Source organism: Ciconia boyciana, chromosome 17 (genome assembly GCF_034638445.1).
Source record: "Ciconia boyciana chromosome 17, ASM3463844v1, whole genome shotgun sequence".
NCBI lineage: Eukaryota > Metazoa > Chordata > Aves > Ciconiiformes > Ciconiidae > Ciconia > Ciconia boyciana.
The window spans coordinates 5,657,566-5,666,569 of NC_132950.1; the positions used below are offsets into that span (position 1 = coordinate 5,657,566).

The 9,004-nt window shown below is 42.0% G+C and overlaps 1 protein-coding gene across 4 annotated transcripts; it reads left to right on the top strand.

Annotated features, from left to right (window-relative positions):
• Nucleotides 1–447: 447 nt before the first annotated feature.
• SLFN11 (schlafen family member 11) lies at nucleotides 448–8,865 on the top strand. Of its 4 annotated transcripts, XM_072882342.1 has the most exons (6): nucleotides 491–586; nucleotides 1,542–1,723; nucleotides 2,970–4,081; nucleotides 4,850–4,978; nucleotides 5,748–6,474; nucleotides 6,776–8,865. In XM_072882342.1, exons 3-6 carry the CDS (start codon nucleotides 2,977–2,979, stop codon nucleotides 7,584–7,586), a joined length of 2,772 nt encoding a protein of 923 aa, XP_072738443.1. In that variant the 5' UTR covers nucleotides 491–586; nucleotides 1,542–1,723; nucleotides 2,970–2,976; the 3' UTR covers nucleotides 7,587–8,865. The 4 variants fall into 4 exon arrangements, with proteins under 4 accessions (XP_072738442.1, XP_072738445.1, XP_072738444.1 ...); XM_072882341.1 differs by lacking the exon at nucleotides 1,542–1,723 and having other exon boundaries at nucleotides 448–586; XM_072882344.1 differs by lacking the exons at nucleotides 1,542–1,723; nucleotides 6,776–8,865 and having other exon boundaries at nucleotides 448–586; nucleotides 5,079–5,822.
• The last annotated feature ends 139 nt before the right edge of the window (nucleotides 8,866–9,004 follow it).

A 9,004-nucleotide genomic window follows, 5' to 3' on the forward strand; every position in this document is an offset into this window, starting at 1 on the left:
GGACGGAGCCAGTCCAGGCCTGAGGGCCCGGCTCTCCCGGCTGCGTGTTGTGTAGCAACGGCCCCACGACAAGGGGCAGCGTGAGGAGTGGGGTACCACCGTGACAACAACTAAGAAAAAAAAAAAAGAGGGAAGAAATAAAACAAAAAAAAAAAAGAGGGAAGAAATAAAACAAAAAAAAATTGTCGGGGAAATAAAAATATTCCAACAATTGAACAGAAGGTGCTTTGGAAGGAAAAGTATCATGATTTAACATAGAAGTTAAAGTGAAATGCTTGCTTGTTTAAGGCCAGATGGGTAAATTCATCCTGTTGTTTTAAAGCAATAAGTTGGTTCCTCCTTGGGCAGCCGTTTGCAAGAAATCCCTGTGTGTGGTGGTTTTCCTGGGGAGGGGGTTTCTGACCCTGCTGGGGTCTGTGTGGGATCAAGAGGAGGATCCAGTCCGAGGCACAAAGACAGCCCTGTGACGTAGTAAGTACGTAGGGAGACTCAGAGTTCAAGAAACGAAAGCTTTTTAACACACCCGTGCACTTGTTGGTTTTGTTCTGACACTGCGCAGCCCACAGAGGAGAAATCTGTGAGGAAGGTAAGGAAGTCTTTCAGGAACTGGTGGTGGGCACCATGAAAAATTAAACTGGGAAAAACTGTGCTTTGTAATGAATAAAGAGAAGCCCGGGATACCAGAGTGGCATCCTGAGGGAGACGAAGAGAAAGAAGACAAGGGGCGAAGCAGGGAAGGGGGGGTAGCACACCGGCTCCTGCCAAGGGGTTGAGCAGGAGACTCTCTTTTACACAGTACGAAATCAAAAGCTAAAAAGCATTTTTACTTTGTACGTGAAGCTGTAATCCTGCCGACAGAGTATGTTTCTATTTCCTTCCTGTTCTGCAAGCAAGTTTCCACAGTCCAGCACTAGCTTGCTCTTTTTGCACTATTTCATTTTCTCTCATCTCTCCTCAAAAAAATACATAACTTTGTTGAGCTGATACCCAGGGCACACTCATCCACCGCCGTGCGAGGCTTCTCAAGGCTTTGCAATCAAGCCCACATCCTCCCCTGCTCTCACTCCTCTCGCTATTGCCCCAATCTCAGTGCCTTTGCTGGAATTTTGCCCCAAGGAGGGAGGCAACATTGAGGATGCTCCAAAGTGGCTCCATGCATGCATCTCTTTCATGGGGAAAAGTTATGAGGCAGCTTTAACCCATAACTTTAATTATTTCAGCTGAAAGTTGTATAGGAGCATGATTTCAGTATAAAATTATTAGCTTTAGTGTGCTTTGTCAGTACAAAAAGGTAAGAAAATTGAATTTTGTATTGCAAATGTTGTAAATGGAGATACGCAGACCGTATCTTCTGCACAGGACTTTGTAGCTTGCTATCCTGCTTCCCAGCTTCCAGAACTGTATCTCTGACTTGGCAGCTCTAAAAGTTTAATGGAACACCAGCTTTTCAGACTGAACAAGCAATGACATATGTAAATGCTGTAAGTTGGGGGATTTCTTCTAAACTTTTTTTTTTTTTAATTGTCTCTTTCCTCTGAAAGGCTTGGCCACTGGAAAAGTGGCAGGGGGAGGGAAGTAATAGCTCCGGAGGGGTGGGCTCCCAGCAAAAACTGGTTTTGAACTTCAGATAGAGCTAGAAAGAGCCAGTGAAGTCTGTGACTTCATCCAGGAAACACTGAGAAGAAAACAAAACTGGCAGAGAAGAAGTGAAACCAGCAACAAAGTAAGTTTCATTTCTTGTAGATTTTAGTAGAGGGAGGGGGCAGAGGAGAAAACAGCTAACATGCTCCGGACGCTTTGTACCCCTTTTCTGCTGCGCATCATTCTGGGACTTAAATATTTAAGGATTTAAAACTGGTATTTCAAATATTGATGTTTTAGCCCAGAGCTAAGAAGAAGAGGTGGGATAAGTCCTTTTCTCTGTCACACTGGGGGAGTCTCAGATCTCAGCAGTCAGCCAGGCTGCCCTGTTGCAGCAAGCTAGAGGGGGGCTCATGGAACTGGATAAAAAAATTCCTCTACCTGGTAGCAAAAATTAGCCCACACTAACGTCCTTGCTGCTTTAATTGTACCATTACTCAAAGCTACGAGGAGCAGAGCGACGTCCCTCAGCAGAGCTAACTCGGAGGAGAGGCAGACAGGGCAGAAAACTTGTGTCCTGTATCAGATCTGGAGGAGACGCACATTGGAGTTTTTGTGCCCTGCAGCTCTCTGGCTTAATATTTGGCCATGTGGAAGGCAAATCTGTGCTACTGGAAATAAGCTGCTCTCCTGTCACAGGCGAGATCTCTTCTAGGCACACTTTCATTTATTTCCAGGTGTTTTTGTACCACAGATGTGTTTTGTAGCAAGGGGACTGGGTTTCATTTTAAGGAATTGGCTTAAATGTGATGCAGATGCAGTTTGTCACCGTTTCAACAGATTTGCCTGCAGTCCGAGTGCCAAATGGCAATCAGCCGAGATTCAGACGCCTTACTAGCAAGGGTGGCCAAATAGAGCTGAAAGTAGAAGGGTCAGTTGTTATTATTTATTGATTATTAATTGGTAAGATTACTGGATTCTTAAGATTGAGGTGAGGCTTAGCACAGCCTTTCCTGAGTCAGTACAGGGGAGGAGGAGGGGGCGTGCAGTCCAGGAATATGTAAAGGGATGGTGTGGAAGGCAGTAACAAGCCTGGCTGTAGAGAAACTATTTGAGGCTGCTTCTGTGTTCAAAGGGACAGATGGCAGCAAGGTCCCTACATCCCCTCATGCTCAAGGACAGAAAAATAAACACCTGGGCACTGAGGACAAATTTGGGTTTTAAGCAAGCACTCTATTTTGGAAGTGGAGGAAATTTCCTGTTGCTGTCATCTCTGTGACTCTGTATATTTATTGTTCAAAGGATGGCCACTGTTTAGCTAATGTTTTTGGAAATTTTTGGAAGATTGATGTTGCAGCATAAAAGGTAATTTTTTACAATTGTTTCAGGCCCAGAATGGCTCTTGAAGACCATCAACAACAGCAGAAGGTCTGCGTTAATTTAGCAACAGAGTATCCTGAAGTAGTTTTGTGTGTTGGAAAAATATGTTTTGGTGAAAAAGCAAGAAAAAAGATACCAAAAAATTCAAAACAAGATCAAAAATACACCCTTGCCTGTGCACTGTGTGCCTTGCTGAACTCTGGGGGAGGTGTTGTAAAAGCAGAGATTGAAAATGAAAACTACAACTTAGAGAGAGATAATATCGGACTAGATTTAGAAGACACTTTTCGGTCTCTTCTTTTGTCTCCAGAGTGGAGAAAATACCTGGACTTTGAACAGCGAGATAATTACCTTTTGATTTTTATTAAAACTTGGAGCAGGAAAAACGAATCCTCAACCTCTACAAGTGCAAATCCACCGATCTGTAGCCTGAGTACTGGGTTGTACGCAAAAAGTGGCGCTTCTCTTTCCCACATGAACTCTATTGAAGCTCTTACGTTCCTTAAAAACAAGCAAGATGAGGCCAGGAGAAAGCTTAGCCTAGGACCACCTGCTAAGTTCAGGAAGACAATGACTATTGAAGAAGACGCAGATATTTTAAATAACACTCTTGACAAGTTGTTTAATAGGGACAAACTGCAACATGGAGAGATACTGACTTGCGCAGAGTCAGAACATGTGGAATTTAAGCACTATTCAACTGATAATCATCTTTTGACTCGTGTCAAAGAGATATTACCTCAATATATCGCTGGATTTGCAAACACAGGCGGTGGGTATTTATGGATCGGTGTGGACGATGGCAGGAGAGTACAGGGATTCAGCAGTGATGATGAGGACCTTAAAAAATTAAGTCTAATAATCAATTCCATTAAAAGCAAATTAACCCCCTTCCATTTCTGCGAGAGTGGAAATACACACAAGATAAGGTATGAACACAAAATCTTCAAAGTATACAGCGAGGCTGAAGATCACTGTGGCTACGTCTGCGCTGTGAAGATTCAGCCGTTTACTTGCGTCGTGTTTCCCGAAAACCCGAACTCGTGGCTAGTGGAAGGCAGCACCTTCAGGAGACTGGAAGCGGACGAGTGGGCTGTGTGGATGACTGCCACTGATCCAGGTCCAAAAGAGCCGGGACAATCCCTTTCCATTTTTGATACTTCCTTTTATTTTCTTGCTCCTGGCCTGGCAGCGTTGTTTGCCTTAGATAGGCTTACCTGCTTTTCAGTGTTCTTTGAGGGCCTGATCAAACCACCCCATTTGACTGCTTCAGGTCCTTGTTAAATACCTCTCTTTCTGCTGCTTACATTCCTTAATGCTTGCTTCAGGCTGGTGACTGCAGGTCCTGGTGACTAGCAGCTTATTAACAGCAGTGTTAGTGCCTGCTTTTGCAGCATGAGGTCTCCATGCCTCAAGTTGACCGCTTTTGAGGTTAGACCCCAGTGCATGTGGTTTTTTACATAATTGCCATAGTCCATGGCAATTGCCATGTGCTTTCAGGCTTAATCTATACTTTCCCTCCTGCTTTTTAGGGGCATTCTCCACTGCTGCTGCCAGTCTAAGCTGAGAGCTTATAGATAAACAGATAAACTGTTCATTGGCCAATTCTTGGGCAGTGAAAGGGGTATCACTAACAGTTAGAGGTCACAACAGCAGCTAATGAGATAAGAAAACCAAGAGCAGCTCCATGGTCCATGACCTGAGCCTGTTCTGTTGCTAATCAGCTGCTGTCCAAGTGAGTTGCAAGGTGTCTGTCTATGCATTGCATTTGTTATTTTAAAGAAGAGTAAAAGATTTAAAACCAGCATTGAGGACAGCTTGTGGCTCTTGCACTGAGGGACAGCAAATGCTCATGCTGTATCACATGTTTTTATTTCTTTTTTTCCAGATCTTTCAAAGTTTTCTGAGACCTTTAGGCTAGAGCTCAGTCTGACAGAGGGGTCACCTCTTGCCAAGCCAGTTTATTCACACAAGGGCCTTGACAATGTTGGTGATCTTTGTAAGCAACTGTTTCCAGGTAGGTCTGCACATTGCTTTCACTGTCTGGTAGGTTTACAACATGAGTATCAAGGGTATGGTCAAGGTCAAAGATGAGTTTTAAGACATTCTTTAAACAGGTGAAAGAGATGGAAATAGTTTGCAGATCTGACAGCAACATTGCATTCAAACACCTGGTGACCCCCTTCCCCAAGGACTGATCTTCTGCCAGCTATTGACACATGTACATGATGGAGCCCAGCTAGCTGAACTTCTCTGGGGACCAAGCACAGCCATGCCAACGTCTTTTCGCAGCCCAGTGAAAAATGGGAAAGGCAGGAGGAGAAGGTCACTTGGAATCAGCCCAATGTAAAAACGTAAAGTGACTGGGGCCGCGACCAGAGTGGAGAGTCTGCTGCCGGTCACAGTCCAATGTTTCTGTGGCACTGCAAGATCAGCCAGGTGTCCGAGGGCTTTTCTGTTGAGCTGTTATTGTTTCTTTGTTTACTTGCCAGCTCTCCTAAACAAGGTTGGCAACAGCTGGTCCTGTGTTGGCATTTTTAGCAAAGGGACTGAGACCTGGGTGGGAGATGAGGATTGAGTTCCCTGAAGAAGTAGTCTTTGCAAAAGAATCTGGAAACACATGGAGTGGTTAAGGAAAATTCTGAAGAAGCAAAAAAGGTATTTCAGGCAGCTATAGTCTGTATTTGTAGCCTTTAATCAGTATTAATTCCCACTGAATCATTTCAGAGGGCTGGATTTGCATATCTTATACTAACACTAACCGTTTTTCTGCTTTGCCTTGGTAGTGAGATCCCACAGCATAATATATACTCCAAAAAAACTCAGTGAAGATCTCCTCCAAGAGCATCCAGGATTGGATATTTTAATGGAAAATCAACTGAAGGAGCTTTCTAAGGGAGTTCTGATATTTTCCAGAAGCTGGGCTGTTGAGGTTGGCTTGCCAGAAAACCAAGACATAATTTGTGATGTTCTCCTAATAGCCATAGATAGACCACCTATCCTCTATACAATCTGTAAGCATCGTATCTCAAGCAATTTGTTTGAATACACAAGATGCATAGCCTGGAAGCTGAAGGAGAAATTAGTCAACACTGGGAGCTATGCTGAAAAATTGTGTGTAATACCAAAGCTACTGACTTTGCCTCCCAAAATTAACTGTGGAGGAGAATGGGATTTGAATATTCAAGAATTGTATCCCCAAAACTACAGCCTAATCAACAGTTACAACTTACAGACCCTCTTGCGTGCTCTCACAGTAGCTCTGCTGACTTTCAAGTCCTTTTTAAGTGATCATGTGGGTTCTGAGTTTTTGAGCCTCTTGACCATCAAACAATACCAGCTGCTGTCAGAAAATATTCACAAAACTAAGAAGCTGTATGTTTATGGTCTACCAGGAACAGGGAAAACTATAGTGGCCCTGAAGATCATAGAGAAAATAAGAACTATGCTGAACTGCACAAACACGGAAATCCTTTATATATGTGAGAACCAGCCTCTGAGAGATTTTGTGCGGTAAGTATTTCCTCCGATTATTCATTTCAACATCCCATTATTTCAGCAGCATTTTTAAATAGCTGAGTATTGATTAGTATATTTGGTATGCTATTTGGTCAACCACCATTGCAGTGTTTGAAGTAGGTAGTTGGTAGTTGGGATGTGTTTTTAGTAAGGCTCAAATTCTTTTCTCGACATCCTGAGCGTCTAATAATAAATATGACTTTGATATCATGGGCATTCACTTTGTTTTGATCAAGTATCACCAGTAGTTTGCAACGCAGAGATTTTTTTTAATCTACTCGTATCTCTTCTGTAGGCAGAAAAACATTTGCCAAGCTATGACAAGAGTAGCCTTTTTGAAGGCACACTTTGATAATGTGAAGCACATAATAATTGATGAAGCACAGAATTTCCAGCATGGGGAAGGTGATTGGTACAACAAAGCCTTGAGTCTAACTTCATCACCAGATCTCCCTGAGCCTGGCTTTTTCTGGATTTTCTTGGACTACTTACAGACAAGTCACTGCTTCTCAACTGGTCTTCCAAAAGCAACATGGCACGATCCTATTGAGTCACTAACCAAAGTGGTTCGTAATGCTAACAGTATCTATGGCTATCTAAAAGAAGAAATGGAAATGGTTGTAAAGCACTCTACCCTAAATATTCCCAAACAACGTTTGGAAAACTTATTACACAGAGCCACATGTTGTCATGCTGTGCAAGGCTGTATTGAAATAAACAAATATCAAGACAGAAAGGGAATAGCAAAGTATGTGGCAAAACATTGTCATGAATATCTTAAAAAGGGTTACTCCAAGAAAGATATTGCTATTCTGTGCTACAGTGATGAAGAAGTAAAAGCATACAGTGGAATACTAATATCAGAAATGAGGAAGTCAAAGTTAAACATATCATTAAGTAAAATGGAGGAAGGGCTAGAGGAGCATGCTGTTCTTGACAGTGTCCGTCGTTTCTCTGGCTTAGAAAGAAGCATTGTGTTTGGTATTATTCCTCAACAGTTTCCATTTCAGGACCAAATTTTAAATAATATATTGGTCTGTGTAGCATCCAGAGCTAATTTAAATCTACACTTGTTATTTCATCACGAAGAAGAGGTAACCACATAGGATCCCAACAAGCCCTGATAGGTCAACGGTTATGTATGTTTGAAATTTTTTTACTCTATATCTGAAGTAGAAGGATTTGCTTTGTAATGTCTGGTCCTCTCTAAAAGCCAAGACATTCTTGGGAAGCCTCTACAGTCTGTTTTAAATCAAATGTAAGGTTTCAATAATGCAGAGAAAAGAGATACTTTGAATGTCAGTAGAATTACGTCATTCCCTGAAGGCTCCTTTCAAGCACTTGCAATACCTGACGCTCAGCCTTTCACTGCATGCAGGTGCACTGCCAAGCGAAAGCCACTATGCCAAGACAGGAAACTGGAAGACTTTCCGGCTTTCACCAGCTCGCTCCCATACTCATAGTACTGCTCAGAAAAGTTACCCAAACAGCAGAAGGTTCCAGTGTTAGAAGCCATTTTATAAAAGACAGCCTCTATTCAGATAGCTAGGAAAGTAAAAAAAAAGGCCTTCTGTCCATGTTTTAGCTAAGAAATACAAATAAATGGCTTTTACAGAAGTAGTTTCCCCACTCAATTTCAGCAGTTTGTACGGGTTAGAAGAACCCAGTTACTTCAAAGAGGAGGCTTTAGTGGGAGAGGGAAAACTTTGCCTAACCGCCTTAAGATACCAATGGCATTTTTTGTCTTGGTTTCAGACATGCTGGTTAGATAAAACTCTGTATAGTTAGATACAGAGTACTTTTGAAAGACAGATCCAAAATTCCTAAAACTGGGTATCCAAAATTGAAGGCTGGTTGAAAACAAACCCTATTGTTTTCCACTACAGAATGACCTGTGGTTCATTTAATTTGGAAGAACAGTCTGATACCCTCCTAGTGTGATTATAAATCACCAGTGATTTAACTGAACATGGTTACGGTAAGGAGAAAACATTGTACACAGCTGGAATCACTCTCCAAATAAATTTACATTTTACCTTAAAATTTCTTGGTTTTCTAACTTCAGGAAGCTAGAGGCACTTTTCTTTTTTTTTCCTTAATCAATGTACAAGGAAAAAACTATCCCCATGGTTCCTTTCATAACCCCCAAACCTCAACACTTAATCATGCCGTGCCTATCGTGTGAGGATCACTGACATTTAGTATACTCAGAAATATTTTAATGCACTCATATTCACATTTAAATAATTGCTGAGTAAGATATTTACTATATGCTTAGCTTTTCTTCCCCCTGGGGACTAAAGCAAGGGTCTGTGATTTTCTGATATCCATAGCATGCATAAAGAATCTGTGCTTCAATGTAAACATTTATATAATAAAGTTTAATGTGATGACCAACTGGTGTGTTTGCTTCTCATCCCGCTTCTTCCATAAATATCTTCCATAAATGAGGTATTTGCAACATCCCCCATTGAACCAAACACTGTGCCCTGGTGCGAACCTCAGCTTAACCCATTAGTGCCAC

Coding starts and splice junctions, on each gene's coding strand:
- SLFN11 (XM_072882341.1), top strand. CDS start 2,977: ATGGCTCTTGAAGACCATCAACAACAGCAGAAGGTCTGCGTTAATTTA. Junction 4,979..5,747: donor TTGTAAGCAACTGTTTCCAG/GTAGGTCTGCAC, acceptor TTGCCTTGGTAG/TGAGATCCCACAGCATAATA. Junction 6,475..6,775: donor CCTCTGAGAGATTTTGTGCG/GTAAGTATTTCC, acceptor TCTCTTCTGTAG/GCAGAAAAACATTTGCCAAG.